Raw genomic sequence first — 17149 nt, 5'->3', positions numbered from 1 at the left:
CTCGATAAAACATTCTATTAGTATAATAGAGCGATTATAGTTGATTTATTTCAATAGATATGCGGGTTAATGTTTATAGAATTAAAACTCAACGTGTTTTCAATTTAAATTATCACCTAAGTACATCCATCTATACCAGAAATTTCAAAAAGTTATGAAACAACTTTGTGGTCAAATTTTTATGAAGTAATGACATTTTGACGAAAATTGTCATAAGTGTAATTATATTGGAAATAGTCATTTATTACAGGAGATATTTAGATATAAACATTTCTTGGAAAACTAATGAATAAATAAATGAATATTTGTGCTACATATTATCGAAGATCATATTAATGGTGTAAAAAAAATTTGAAAGAGATTAATTATTTTTCATCTAGTAGGCTATCGTCAAAAAACCTACTACGGGATATTCAATAAAAAATTGCAAGCAACTTAATTTGTTAATGTGAGTTTGCTGTCAATCTTTTCAAAAATTGTCATAAATAATTATCACATCGTTTTTAAAATTTCAATATTATAGATTATACCTTTAGTGAACATGGCAACATGCGTTTGATGTATGATTTGGCTTCTGGTAACTCGTTAAAAGCCAAAAGGTTATATACTGAGCGCTTTCCGGGTATAATTATACCCGACTGTAGAACTTTTGTTAGGATTGATCGCAGCATAAGGGAATCAGGTTTTTCTACATAAATTAAGTAATTTTTTTATTCTTTATACGAGGATATATTGAAAAATTCTTCGTCTACTTTAGAATCAAATGAAATTTCAATGTCAAAATATTTTATTACTCAGCATATTCTCCTCTTGATTGGATACATTTATTAGAGCGAACCTACAACGTCTCTAAACCATTCAAAAAATGTTTCTCCCTGCTCTGCAAACCAGACCTACACACCTTTCAAACTTTTTTTGAGTTGAGGAAAGAGAGAAAGAGAGAAAGAGTGGGTGTTCTAGTAATTCAAACCCTAAATCACGAATTTTTTGCATGGCAACATGAGATAGAGTGGTCAGTAATGTCGAATAGTATCGCCAGTTATTGTTCTACCCTTATAAAAAAACCAATCATGACTGAAGCAAGCAGCAGATTTTTGGTCACGAAACTTCTTAGGTCTTGGAGAACCAGAGTGTCGCCATTTCATCGATCGTTTCTGGATCATAGAAATGTACTCAAGTCTCATCCATAGTAACAATTCGGTTTAAGAAGTCTACATCGTTTTCAAATCGAGCACAGATCGAATGTGATGTTTCTACCCCTGCACGCTTTTGGTCAACAATCTAACATTTGGGGATCCATTTTGCAGCAATTTTTCTCATGTCCAAATTGACTTGAACTATATGATGTACGTGTTCGTATGAAATTATCAGTGCTTCAGATATCCGTTTTAGTCCAATTCGACGATCTAATAAAATCATGTCATGAACTGCATCGATATTTTCGGGAATTTACACAGAAACTGCCCCTCCCCGATCGGTCATCATATTCAATAGAAAATAGACCTCTTTTGAAGCTTGCATTCCAATTTTTCACGTTCGCATACGAAGGACATTGATCACCAAGGGTATTAAGCATATTTTCGTAAATGTGCTTAACTCTTTTAAATACTGGTATTTCATGATGGCTCGAAACTCCAATTTTTCGATTTTCACAATTTCGGTGGACATCTCTTTTCTTTTAATTTATTGCGTAACTCTGGTTTCTGTTTATACATGGAACTGGTCTAGGCTACCTAGATATCAATATATCCTCGAAAAATTTGTAAAAACTAAGAAGTTCATAGAGTATTCTGGTTAGTTTAAAGACGAAAACACATCAATTCATTAAATATTTACTTGAGGTATTCGACTGAGTCTCCTTCGAGCTAGTTATTACAACCGATCTACCTAGTTCGCTACAAACAATGTAGATATTAACACTGAGGAAATAAAAGATTCTTAAATTACTTTTCGGAGAAGAATTTTGTAGAAAAAGTATATTGGAGGCGCATAATATTTGAATTATTTAATTAGGAGGAATTATGTATAAATATTAATAATGTCATTTGAGCAAACCTACATATTTCAAAAGCTAATCTCTCTACTCAACAAATTTTCTGAAAACATCACTTAAAGTAACATTTTCGTGATGTTCGTAAAAGGGGACAGGTGTCTTGGAAGGATAATAGATTATTTTCAGCTCTTATCATATTGTAACTGACTATTTTCCGACGTTCAGAAGATTAACAAGAAAGTAACATTAATATGACGTTAATGCTTTGAATCGATTTTTTTCTCGACATCTCCGAATATTCCGAATGCCTTTAGGATACCGCCATCTAAAATAATTTTCTATTTATAACGGCTAGCCGAGGTTCTTGGCGAGTAATAAATTTCATAAAAATTGAAAAATTATCTTCGTTTTCAGGCTTCCACGATAAAGAAATTGTATTTATCTTTTCCATCTTTGATAAGGTGTGTTCGTGGTGTTAAATCACTTGCTTATATTTTTTTTCTTCAAATAGTTCAGGTGAAAGTAGATTAGAAGTATACAGGATAGACCCTGTATATATTTTCAGTTTGTTATAATATATTATAATAATAATGGCTCAGCATCCCTAATGGGGTTGCGCAACGACAATGATCTCTAGAATCCTCTTGTTGAGGTGGATCAGTCCCCATAATCTATGTCTACAACCTGTCACTAGTTAACTTCAACAACTTCCTGTTTCCTGTTTTTTCCTGTCAGTTTCTAGCTTCTACTCTACTTAAGTCATATGCCACCTCTATTAACCATTTTGTATTAGGTCTACCACGTCTTTTCTACCACTGGGATCTCTTTGCATCATCTTGGATACTATAGACTTTTTTTCTTCTCTCCTACATCACCATTCACCATACTACATCTTCGCCGCTGAGTTTTTACAAGTCCCATTGTTCTCTTTTCGTTCTTTCGAGTTTTACTTCATCTTTTTTGTTAGTCTCATTGTTTCAGCTGAGTACATCATTACTTGTTTAATAATCGTTTTATATTTTTTGATCTTCGTTCGGTTTGACAGTAGTTTACATTTATTTATATACTAGCTGACCCGACAAACATTGTTTTGCCATATACATAATTTCTAGGGAATTTCTAATGTAGAAAAAAAAATAACAAACTGAGCGAATATAAAAATAACAAAACACCTAAAATTTTTTATTTTATTTATTATAATTTATTCTTTAAAATTATATATATCATTAATTAATTACGACAGTAACACTAACAAACAATATCAATCTCTTAATGCTATAGTGTGAACAATATTTTTTGTTTGCCCATCTTTAGCTAACACAAACAAACTGGATGGTTTACCCACTCGAGTGTATGCCACGTATAATTGTCCGTTTGAAAAACATGGTGTGCTCAAATCTAAGCCACAAACAGACATCGTATGGCCTTGGTACTTATTGATAGTCATTGCAAATGCCAATCTAATCGGGAACTTGATACGTTTAAATTGAATTGGCACACCTGTAGGTATAATAGGGATCCGTGGTATTAATATATTTTCACCTCAGAACTTGCCATGTAAAATGCTAGTTTCGATAACGTTTTTTATTAATTTTTGAATCCATCGCGTACCGTTCATAGCCGTGGCGGATTCAAAGTACGAAGCAAAATAATCGGAGATCCAACCTTCAATTGTGAATTATGCGGTGGCATGCCTGGCAAATCCAAAAACTATGTTGGAAAATCAACAGCTTCGCTGGCATTCCAAACTGTATCAATAGATTTGTATGATACCAAGTTTCCTAGCAACAACTGTTATATATTCAGATTTAAATCGTCAACGTCAATATTTTTTTCCGCTAAAATTGCTCTTTCTGCAAGCCATTCATGATTTTGTACTATGTGTGTACATCGAGAAATATTTGTTCAATGAGAGCATCTTGTGAATCAATGATTGTGCAGAAATCGGTCGGTAATTTCACGCATCCAGTTTCATCTATAGTAACTTTCTCATCACCGATATCTAAGAGTTGTTTTGAGAATATTTCAGCGGATGGATGTTGAAAAATTTGAAAGCGAATGTTTGTGTGCCATAATACATTCATCCCAGATGATAATTTTACACTTTTTCAGATCTGTGGCCACGGATGATTCTTTTTTTATGTTGCACTCTGCGTCAGGGTTATTTTGAATATTTAGTGGTAGCTTAAATACTGAATAAGCTGTTCTGCCTCCATCCAATAAAGTTATACATATACATGTAAATATTAGATTGTTTTACAAAAGCGAAAAATTTTATTTTTCATAATTATATCGAAAATATATTGTTAGAAATGGCGAAAACAAAATTCTGTGGAAGTTAGAGCTCTTATAACTGAACACAAAAAAATTGCCCAATTGTAGTAGAATACTTTCACCGAATTTTGTTTTGACCATTTCCAACATTTTCGATATAAATAAAATGAAAAAAAAAACGGATAAATATTAATAAAAATAAATTATGGATTTTATAATAAATGTATAAGAATAATTTATACTTACAACACAATAGCCTTGTTGGTGGGAGCTCGCAACACGTTTTGAGTACTTTTGAGGTTAATCACTCAATTAACTAATCGTGCGAATTACATTCAACATTAATAATTATTGATAAAATAGGAATGTATAATTATAGTCCAGAAAATTAATAATAACTTTACTTGAGAATATAGTTAATACTCCGCTGTTTACTGGGAAGTGACACCGATATAGTCTGGTAAATGAGTGTTGATCCAGAAAAAGCGCGGAAAATTTAAAAAATCTAGCACTGGTAACACTAATTATAGCAGGAATAAACTGTCTGGATACTAATGATACCATGTAATAAGTTTCAATTAAATATTAGGCTGTTGAGCCTAATATTTAATTGAGAGTAAGTTTTCCCCGCCAGTGATAATTGATCAGTTATAGAGCGGGATGAAAAATGATTAAATTATTAAAATGACTATTAAAAAATAGGGGTTGGTGATAGAAGGGTGAAAATTTGGGGTTGTTTGTATTTTTTAATGGTACATTATAAAAAAATTAAAAATTAGAATGTTGTCCAAAAAATAAAAATAAAATGCTAGGGGTGAACAACCCTTATCAGTTAAGACTATGAAAAATAGATAGTAGCTGATTCTCAGACCTACTGAATATGCATATAAAATTTGATAAAACTCGGTCAAGCCGTTTCGGAGGAGTATGGTAACTAACATAATAGTTCCAAATTTATAGTCGGTTCGAATTGTTTATTTTGAAAAAATTAGTAGTATGATTCATGATTTTAATTGTGCTTAAAGCTTTGATCAGTTTGGTTTATTTTCTAATCGATTGTCTTCTTTTTGTCGCTCAACTGCACTGAGACGTTTTCCTCGATATTACCTATTTTTGGTAAATAATCCATCATTGAAAGTTCTGCATTCGTCCGAAGACTGCAACACTCATAATTACACTGTCCATAACTAAACTATCGTTTTAACCAATAAGCAATGAAGATGTGAGGAATAGACCTTTTGTCCCTATTTAATCTATTCTTACATTTAAAATTTTGATACTTACCAATGAATTTAATAATTTATTGCTGGATACATTTGTTAACAATTTTACATTATTTATATTTGTCCAACAGACCCAACATACTTAATACCACTCTTTTCCAAATCTAATACACAATTAAAAGAATGAATCGGGATGTACCTGCATGTAGCAGTATTTTTGGATTGGATATTTTGAATTAAGCTCTAGAATGAAATATTTTACTTTTACTCGTATTTAATATAGCGCCAATATAGTCCACCTACCTGTACCATACACTGAAAAAATACTGAAACTCCCGACTCATGAATCGTTCAGCCATGAACGATGATAGGCATTAGCTGTACCTCAGTGTAAAATTTATTTTTGTATTGGTCCATAAATATTTGGGTTTATTGTAGATATTCTGGCCACAAAATTATTATTATTATTAGTATTAAGTCCTTGTAAGAATATTAAGTGCAAAAATCCTTCTCTTTTAATATATTTCCTAAAAAATAAAGGTTTTCTAGCTACAATAATCGTAAGGAGTTAATTCTCTCCAATCTTTAACATTGTAAATATATACCTCCGAAACTCTGAAAGAAATAAAATAATCTTCCAATTATTAACGTATTTATTTATTTTTCATAAATACACCGTTACCTAATCAATAATCCTAACAGTCCTCACGATATCCAAAGTCTGCGGAATCGGCACGCTAGAGATTTTTTTTTATTTAATTTAATTTTTGAATTCTAAACTTTTCTCATAAATTCAAAAAAAAACTTGAGACAAAAAGACTCTCTGGCTTGTTGGATAAGCTCTCAAATTTCTTTGATAAACTTTTGGAAATTTAGTTACGAGCTCGTCCATGACATGGACCGTGAAACCGACGGTTTTTATATGTTTTTATCACAGCGGCGATTTGTTTAATTAGTTTCTTTAACCAATTTCTAGAAAGGTCTTTTTCATATATTTGCTTGTTTTCTCACTTTCTAGAATTATTTGAGAACTTCCTTTCTGGTATAAATACGTACTTTAGCAGCGATAAGTTAGTTGTAATTCAAAGGTATAGTGAACGGAACGAAATAGTAAGCGGTGTATCTGAGTAAATTCTGAAAATATTTAATTATATAAGTAGTGATAAGTTAATTATGTAGTGTCTAGTATAAGTTTTTAAGTAAATTATGTAAGTAGAGAACAGTTTGTATAAAATCACCACGCCGTCAGAAATATTTCAAATAAATAAGAAAAATATTACAATAATCTTAAGGACTCAGTCATAAATCCGATAATGATAAATTGGGAAAAAAGTATTCACGAAATTAGCTGTAATAATTGCAACAAAAAGTATATTAGGCAAAGAGGTGTTTTACTCCTTTTTATGACAATGTGCAATGGAGTTAAGTCAATGTCATTGCTGCTGAACAAGTCTTTATAGTGCCTTTAATACAAACCTTGTTTCATCGACAGTTGCGTGAGTTTTCTCTACTGACGAATGACTTCATGGGCTATTTTTGGCCTCACAATCAAAGTCTAAATCACTCTCTTTATGCAGATGCTGCATCTTCACCTCTTGCTTGTATTACTTTGTAAAGTATCATGGTTCTGGTGAGTGAAGGAATGAAGGAGACAATGTGATTTTATTAAAACTTAGACTCAGATGTCTACTGCTCCTCCATTATTTTAAATGCAAATCATTTATTTAAATCCATTTAGAATCATTTGTATTTTTTTTTTCAATAGGAAATGATGATTTATCAATACTATAGTGCGGGGATATTGTGTTAATATCGATAAATAACATTTAATTTAGTGAATATATCGAAATTTTAAAATTATAGTGATAATAATGAGTACTAATTGCACAACCAGAACAATAGTAAGAGTGAGCTCCAAAAAAGATAAAAGTAATGAAGAGGACACTACCCATAAAGATGAAAATAACAAAAACGATGAACATGTAGAATTTGAAGAAGAAGAAAATCCATATGCAATAAAAAGGAGAGAATCTCTACAGAATAACATATACGATATTTATGGAAAGGTAAATATATTTACTACAATCAATCATATAAATTACTATGATATAATGACTTTTTATCGTATTCATGACTTTTTAACCTATTTTCCAAATATTGTTATGTTTGTCCAATATAAATAGCATTCCCAATATGACAAGGAACTTCGTATATATTCAATTTTTTATTAATTGAAGTTGAACGACATTTCTTAAAGTTTTTTATCGAATATCTTCGTCATCAAATTCATAGTGTTTTGTAGATTTCCTCATTATTTTTTGAACGCGAATGTTTAATTAATGCGCAGCAGCTGTTCAAGCGTAGAGTATTAATTCACATTTAGGACTCTAAATATGATTATCAAATAATATTCAAGTATGAGTACTTTATAATAATTTAAAAAAATACCTTCTAATCTTCAACGCCATGACTTTTTAACCTATTTTCCAAATATTGCTATGTTTGCCCTCTATATGCATCTCAAATATTACAAGGACCTTCGTATATATTCAATTTTTTATTAGTTGAAGTTGAACGACATTTCTTAAAGTTTTTTAACCAATATCTTCGTCATCGAATTCATAGTGTTTTGTAGATTTTCTATTTATTTTTTGAACGCGATTGATAAATTTAATTCTTATTTTATCGCGTGATTCACCCCCTTAATATCATTACCAATACCCCAAATGAAATTTTCTTTCGCCGGTATTATTATTCAATTATTCATGGGCTTTAGAAGAAATACTGTAATAACTAGATTTTAAGTGTTTATAGGTACAAATTTTGTTAAGTAAATATTTAATGTAATAAAAAGAATACTGCACACATTAAAAAATTAGAAAAACCAGCGAAACACGGTGTCTTAAGATGGTGTTTCATCACCAAAAGTCGAAGCGAGTTGATCGGCACACTGCTGTTGGTTCAATTCATGTCGAAAGTCGTAGAAAATCATCGCAAGAAAATTTTCGGTACTTAACTCCATTTTGTGACCAAGAGGAATTTTTCAAGTGTCTGTAAACAACAGCAGTTGTATGACAAAACGTTCTGAGTGCGCTCACCACTAAAAATGCCAAACTTCTCTTTAATTCATAAGATATTTCAGAAATCTATTTGCATCCTATTAAAATTGAATAAATGTATGATATTTTATCATAAATAAATGATTGTTTCAAATTAATTTTTGTTAATATACAAATTCCTTTAAAAACATAGTTTTCATAGTTGATAAACCTCACTGAGAGAGAGAGCGCTCGTACATTATAAACTAGTGGTTACTGGATTCAATTACGCAACTCATATTTGCTACAATTTAATTAGGTGATGCTTCTGGGAGATTCAGGAGTTGGCAAGACCTGTATCCTTATGAGATTCCGGGAAGGAACTTTCCTTGCTGGAAACTTTATATCTACCGTGGGAGTCGATTTTAGAGTAAGATATTTTCTTAAACTAAACACATCAATATAATAAATGTTTTCTATTTAAATTTAGAATTCGCGTCACAGATTCAATTGATTTAAATCGAGTCTATCAGGTTCTTGATTTATACAATCAAATTTCACTACTCGTAAATATTTTTTTAAAAGTATAAGCACAATTTCAGTATGAATATCCAATATTATTCATATACTACATAAAACTTAACCGGATGCAAATGAGAAAATGGAATAAGTTTAATGCATAAGGATTTTTGGGTAATTATCTAAATTAAGTTACACCCCTCCGATTCCGTTAAAATTTTAGTATGTTATATAGAAAATTATGCTTCATTACCTAATGATGACATCATGTATCATAAAATTTGCAGAGAATTTAGTCTAGTTTGTTTACATACGACTATCGTTAGTAAATCTATCTATATTTGTTTTTTTTATTCGTATTTGACCATGGAAAAGATAAAATTCTATGAAGTTTGGTGTATTACTGTTTATTGATTGATATTCCATCAATATTCTTAGTTAAAATTAGTTGTTAGGTTAGGTTAAGTTAGGTTAGGTTAGGTTAGGTTTGGTTAGACCTGCTAAGCTAAACTATGATGTATAAAGTATATTTCTTTTTCTGGAACATCAAAGTTGAAAAACTATTTGGTGGGATGATTTCCGCGTCCTACTAAAATTTTAAAGGAATCGTAGGGGTGTAACCTAATCTAGATAATTACCGATTTTTGTTCATAAATCGTCTTGATTTTAGGCTTCTTCCAATTATAATGGATTTTTTTTAATAGAAATTACATACGAAATGTTGCAGCTCTTGATTCAGTCAATATTCGAGGGTTGATGTTGCATCTCAATAATGCATCATCACATGCAAACCTTTGAACTTTTATGTCAAAAGAATGTCTTATTCGCCTGATTTTACCATGTGTGTTTTCTTTAACCTAAACAAACATTTACGTGGTTAACGTTTCACAACGGAGGATGATGTTAATGAAGCAATTCATAAATTTTTTTAAAGCATTCCCAAAGAAGACTGGCTTCAAGTTTTAGAAATATGGAACGGTTACAAAAATGGATAGGTATCGATTATTTTGAACTTAGATGAAGTTATTTTCATGGAAAGACTTTTCTTGTATCTCAAAATATCTAGTATCACCCTCGTATATCTGCGCTCCTATGATAATTGGCATTTGATTTACAAATATGAAAGAATTAATCACTTATTCAAATAATCTTATTATATATATTATTAGTTCTACGAAATATTTTTCTAGTTCCAAAAAAAAAAATATAACGAACGTATTTAGGTTAATAAAGTATTCTATTAAATTAACTATGAATCTACGCGTTTCTCTTTGTTCTAATTGTCTCTGTTGATTTCATTCATCTCGTGCTTCTTGTACATATAACCTGTGAATAAATCAAATTAAAATACTTATTTGTGGGAAACAGTGATTCAATATTGTATTCGTTTGCTTATAATTTGACTTACCTTTCACAATAATAGAACATGTATATTTATTAAACACGTACACGTTTCTGTTTTGATTTAAAACTATTTACAAAAAATGTTAAGTACAATATGTACATGTACGATAATGACCGTTATTAGCGGGAGCTCACAACCCGTGTTTATTTACATGAGAGTAAAAAATGTCTATTCAGTTATTAATAAATAATTATTGTAGTAAAACTTAATGATAAATTTACGATGAGAGTAAAATTAACATGAGAGTTGCACAGAAAAATAAAAACGATACGTATAACAGTCACTGATACGATTGATACCAAAAGGAAATTGAAATTATAAATAAGAATTTATCGTACCATGATTATTATATTCCATTGCCATTGTGTTGCGAATTTTTGGATAAAATAAAAAAAATCGCGATAGAAAAATTGGGTTTGATTGTAAATGGGTGAAAATTCAGAGTTGTAGTTAAAAATTTTATCCAAAAAATAAAAATAAAAATTTAGGGGTGTAATAACCTTAACATTTATAGGGATGAAAAATAGATGTTCTATTCTCAGACCTACCCGTAATGCACACAAAATTTTATAAGATTCGGTCAAGCCGTTTCGGGGGAGTTCAATTACAAACACCGCGACACCAGAATTTAATTTATTAGAGATGTAAATATTTTATAAATTTTTTATTAATAATGTTTTTTTTTATAATGAAATTGTTGATATATAATGTAAATATATAACAAATACAGCACATGGATAGCTCTGTCTTTCATGGTCTGTTCAATCCCTTCCTTCCAGGTCTTTGAGGATCTTCCCCGTCTTTTTCTGTTCTGGGGTTGATACATCAATGCTTTCTTCGGCCCCTTCTTTTGCTGTACCAGAGCAGTTGTTTAGTCTGTATCTGAAGTCTTGTATACTCGACCTGTTTTTCGTCATATATCTCCATTTCTACAGTCTCTATTTTTTCTGACAAAAGCAATAATTTCAGAATTTGTATAGCTTCTTTTTTTCCTTTCTGCACTCTATTTTTTATATTTTCTATTGTTGTTCTATCCTCCGAAATTATTCGTCCCAGGTATTTGAATAGTCTACATCGTTGTGCATATTCGTCGTTCAATTTTCTTAGCATATAATCTGAGTTGATCTCGTTACAAACTATAACAACTTGATCGTCAGCGAAAAATAAAGTTGTTAGGCATTTATTCTCTATCTCAATTCCTATTCTCGCGATTTTACTTCTCCAACTACTCAGAGCTACCTGACTGAATGTTTTAAATAATGTGGGTGGTAAATTGCACCCTTCTTTCAAACCTTTCGAATCCGAGAATGGTTTCGATATGATACTTCCTAGTTGACTACACCTTTTGACTTTCTGTATATGTTTTGAATAGCTCGAATATAAATATTGCTCAGATTTCGTCAATAATTAAACATCATTTTCAATGGTACCGTGTCGTATGCTTTTTCGAGATCGAATTCATTTAAATGCTAACTAAATGTATTATACTTATTAGACTGAGATTCCAGGAACCTTGTCTTAAGTCATATTAATAATATTGTATGAGGTTGATATACTCGTTACAGTTTTAAGGGTAGAAGTCGACACATCTAAAAAATATGTGTGTGCAATTATAATATTCTTAACATTCAAACTCCAGCCAATTCTAAGAATAAATATACATGTATACCGTTTTTCTTTTCAACCTCCACTAGGCTATAAATAAAAGACAAATTCATATAATACAATAATTTTATTACAACACAGACCGTGAAACTTCTGGAAATTCCGTAGACAAACCAGTAATGGTGAATCTGCGGTTTTATTTAACCATTCTGTCAACTAGTTGAATCGGGTCATCTGAAACGACAGATTTACGTCCTTGGCCCCCTTCATCATGCACATCATTACGGCCTTCTTTAAACTTTCGTCACCATTCACGCACAACACCATCACTCATGAAGTTTTCCCCATACACACGACTCATCCTCCTATGGATTTCTACAGCACGATGGCATTCAGCCTGTAGAAAACGAATCACACTTCATAATTCACAGTTGACGGGAGCATAAATTATGGCGGACATGTTTACGTGGCTGTAGCACAACGCCGAATGACGTCTGAATGTCAAAAATAACGCAGTGTGCAGTGCGAGAGCATCGCAGTCGCTTACAGCGCTTTCTTGTCTGTAGTGTCTGTACGGTCCTCGTTGTGAACGGTATTATATTGTGGATCGGTCCTTAAAACGACAGATATCAAATTTTTAACTCATTCCCTTCAATGGTTCGAATTTGTGAATGTGAACTACTTTTGAGTTTAAACAATTGAAAAAAATTTCGAATTTTCATCAGAAATAGATGAGGTTTGGTTGAAAATTATTATAGAAACACTTTTAGAGGAAAATAAATCATCATTGACTGGTATACATCGCTTAAACGTGACTGTATAAGCACCGATAATAATAAATCATCAGGACATTCAAGAGAGGCGGTGACATAAGAAAATATGTAAAAATCTTGAAAATTGTGATGTGAGATATGATAGAGATTGCGAATATATAATTTGAAATTTTGCATCATTTGACGTATGCATTTCAAAGAGATAAAGCTTCTTTTCAAAGGAGTACCACACAATTCTTTATAACGGAACAAAAGCAACAACGCTGTTTGGGGCTCTTCAGGTAGAATGAATGTGTCGATTTGTGACCATGGATGAAATTTTGATTCATTTCTACGCATCTGAATCGAAACAACAATTATCTGACTAGATTATAGAAGTCAATAATTTCATAAACACACTTGTCGAAATCAATTACTCGTTTCCTTCCACCAAAGCTGCACTATATTAGGTCGTGGTCAAATTAATTGAACCGAATTTTCAATTTTTTCCACACGTACTGATTACTGACGCCCACCAGCGAAATCTGTGTTTTGACCTGAAGAAAAAATGCTCGATGAAAAGAAATAACTACCAAATAAAAAAATATTATTATTGAAATGGAAGCCTATGTTGATGTAAAAGGTGAAAACAATGAAATATTAGAAAAACATTAAACAGATTATATCATTTTCCAAAAAGAAATCAAAATTCGGCTGAAAAACTTGTTTTTTGTATACTGGATCAAAGCTGTGTTGATGGTAATGTCTGGGTTTTATATTCTACGTGAGTGAAGGTGAAAATTTAATAAATAGTGGATAAGAACGAAGTTTCTGATGCGTATGTTCATTCTTATAGTCTGAGCAACCAAATTCCTCTATATTATTTTGTGAGAAACAAATCGTTCGAAATTCTAATTGTGCAATTACAAAGCAAACCTCTCACTTTACCAACTTTGTATAATATTTAAAATTCCAATATTATTTCGAATTTTCATTCGAAATAGTAAAAATAACTTCATGTATATATTAAAACTTCTCAAATGATTGTTAAGAAATATCAGACACCGAATTAAGGTACTAGAGGACTGCTTTCAACAAACAGAATGATTTCTATTCGTAAGAATACAAAAAATCAATATTATTTATTTACAACTCTCGAAATATACAAAAGAAACTACTTTTAAATAACTAGCTTTGAAGCCTCAGAAATATTGCATTTCCATAAAAACTGCCAGCGGAAAAAGTCAATAACTCTAATTGGGATAAAAAACGAGAGAAAACTTTCTGATTATGTTAATAAAGACATGAAAAAGATGAAAGGACTTTTCGAATTCATTGAAAAATATAGTATTTGCAGTTACATACATCTTGAACAACGCATTATCATTAAGTTTTGTTTCAAGTTGAAAACAAAACACCAAAGAAACTCACGTTATGTTAAATTCTGTCCATTACAATATTGAAGAGGAAAAGAGTCTTGATCGTTTGATGAAACTCTTCAAGAGGCCAAGAGTCTAAGAGGGAAATGATACTAGAGTTTAAACATCGTAGTTTAGTCATGCAGTCTATTAGTTTAACGGCTGTCGGTTAACGAAGGAAGTATCCAGTACTGCATGACCAGACAAACGACTAGTACCAAAACGTGGTTTTCTTCATCTTCCTCTTCTAAATAAAGTGACACCACGACTAAATTTTTTAACATTTTGCGCAAAGAAACTTTCGTGATTTTAATTGAATCGATTGACTGACGAAAGTGGCGAAGATATTGAGCTGGAGGTGGAAAGAACTCGGAAGCGTGTAGGACATGTGTGCTGACCCCTTCTGAACCGTTCTTTGGAGCAAAATCGGACTGGAGTCGGATCGGAGTAAAGTATGACAGGAGTACACTGTCTGACGATCGTTTCAATAACCAAGTAAACGTCATATAATTCAGCATTTGAGGACAATAACATGGTTATTAAAACGCACGTCCGTTTAATTGTGAGTGTTGGTGTAGTTGAACCAGGTCATCTGAAACGACAGATGTACGCCCCTCATCATTCTCATCATTACGGCCTTCTTTAAACTTTCGACACCATTCACGCAAAACACCATCACTCATAAAGTTTTCCACATACACATGACTCATTCTCCGAAGGGTTTCTGCAGCACTATGGCCTTCAGCCTGTAGAAAACGAATCACACTTGGCGGGAGCATCAATAATGGAGGACATGTTTACGTGGTTGTAGCACAACGCCGACTGACGCCTGAATATCAACAATGGGGGAGTGTGTAGTGCGAGAGCTTTGCAGTTGCTTACAGTGCTTTATTCTACCCGCGAAGCGTCTGCACGGAGCTGACCACGGAGATAACAAGTAATCTTCAGAGAATTCAGTTTATCAAGATAATAAAATAGTTATTAAAACACGCGTCCGTTTAATTAAGAGTGTTGGTGTAGTGGTAGTATAAACAATGTATTTAGTATAAATATCGCCAAACGTTCCAAAAATGCCAACTTAGTAACGGGCTTCTTCTTCGTGACGATGCGTCGTGTTATAAGTCGCTTTTGATTCATGACTTACTATACATTGAAAGTCTTTCTGTCTGGCTACATTCTTTTTACTCTATAGATTCACTACTATGCGTCTTCTCGAAGTAAAACATTTACTAAAAAGTAAATTTCTTCTTATTCTCTCTCGTTCGAGACACTTTATATATACTGCGCATGCTTGAGAATGCGCAGAATCGAGCTGGAACCTCGGAGGATAGAGAAATCGTTGCCATTCTTCCTTCCGTAGTCGGAACAGCTTCCACTTATAGAAACTGTCCATATCAAAGTATTACATATATGTCTTATTCTGAAAGAATTTAAGATAAACTATTCAAAGGCTATTCTACGAAGAAAATTAATTCAAATAAACAAACTGAATATCTACCCCTTGTAAAGAGAGGCACACTTTTTATTTGTTATAAGATAGAAGCTAAGACGCATAGATTTAGAGGAGTAGAATTTTGAATTCTTGGGAGGCTAATTAAAGGAACTAATTTAAGAGGAGCAGAGTCGTGATCTGAGAACGTCTAGCTAAAAATGCTATCCTAATGTAAGTTTAGAATCCTCAAGAAACAACAAATTTTTTATGCAGTAAGCAATCTCACTAAATATAAAATTGGACAAACTCCAAGTTATCTGGTAGTGAAAAATAATTCGACAAATTTGCCACCGCACTTTATATTATTTGTACATCACAAACATCGGCAATCATGTACTAAAAGAACTTTGTCACATTATCTTTTTCTAATTAGTTAGAAAAGCAATTCATCTTAGAATTTGTTCAAGTCAACGTATGTGATTCGGTATCTAACAAAACAGTATCGAAACATTCAATAGCTGAACGTTCTTTTGTGTTCCGGTTGGTTTGAAGTCCATTATAGATAGACTTACACCAGAGCACCAAATTTTATTATCAAAAGAACGGTTCGGTCCATTATATGGTGTAAAAAATAGAATTCCAGAGTGGCTTGAAGAAGATGTAGCTTCTGTACATGAAAGTATTCAAGAGGATCCAAATAAATCAATTCGTTGCCGTTCTCAATAACTGTAGTTTGTCCTTTCACTTTATGGAAGATTTTATCTTGGCTTAAAAGCTTTCTCCAATAACTTGTACAAGAAGTGAAGCTATTGATTTTAATATTGTATTTCGTTCTCAGATAAATTCCACTTTTGATTAGTTGAGTACGTAAATGTTCAAAATTTGTTTGAGGATCATTTCTGTTTGGTGCGTTTTATGAGTTTCGATCCATACGTCTTCAAAAACGATTTTATAATGTTACTATCAATGGTGAATGATATAGGGATGGGATTAGGAATTTTATCCTACCTTAATTAGCTAGGATTAGTATTTCTGACAACAGGACGATATCACGTGCCACACAACGCACACCACAGTTAAATTACACAAATAATCTTCTAATGAAAAACTAACTGCAATTAATTGGCCCTCACTATCATCTAGGAATCAGTATTTGAAAATTTATTGGTGAAATACAGTTGCTAATGCTACGAAAATTGGTATTCTAGATTGAGACTTCTACGCGCCAGCCGTGGTGGTCATATGAACGAAATCATCTTTAAACATAAATTTCCTCTAACTAATAAAGCTAATAAACATATAAGACAGTGAAGAAATAACCCTCAATGGCAGGAACCCAACCCACAAAATCAAATAAGTGTCCTTATGATTCTGTAAATTGCTTTATTTGGTAGTGACTAATTCTGTATATTCATACTGATATTGCATGAAATAACTTTGAAAAATAGACGGTATCTTTATTTTGACGTCGTGAGAATTTGAAATAGGAT

At 31.9% G+C, this 17149-nt stretch overlaps 1 protein-coding gene across 3 annotated transcripts in view; it reads left to right on the top strand.

Annotated features, from left to right (window-relative positions):
* The window catches only part of LOC130446766 (ras-related protein Rab-37-like), a 70965-nt gene that overhangs the window by 31196 nt on the left and 22620 nt on the right, over positions 1–17149 (top strand). The window contains exons 2-3 of one of the 3 annotated variants that reach the window (XM_056783206.1): positions 7354–7556; positions 8848–8958. The exons of 1 other annotated variant lie outside the window; for it this stretch is intronic. In XM_056783206.1, coding sequence (XP_056639184.1) covers positions 7362–7556; positions 8848–8958 — 306 coding nt within the window. In that variant the 5' untranslated portion in view covers positions 7354–7361. Of the gene's footprint in view, positions 1–7255; positions 7557–8847; positions 8959–17149 lie in introns of all 3 variants that reach the window. One more of the 3 variants, XM_056783207.1, reaches the window with a different exon arrangement.

Source organism: Diorhabda sublineata, chromosome 7 (assembly GCF_026230105.1).
Source record: "Diorhabda sublineata isolate icDioSubl1.1 chromosome 7, icDioSubl1.1, whole genome shotgun sequence".
NCBI lineage: Eukaryota > Metazoa > Arthropoda > Insecta > Coleoptera > Chrysomelidae > Diorhabda > Diorhabda sublineata.
This window is presented reverse-complemented; position numbering and strand designations above follow the sequence as displayed.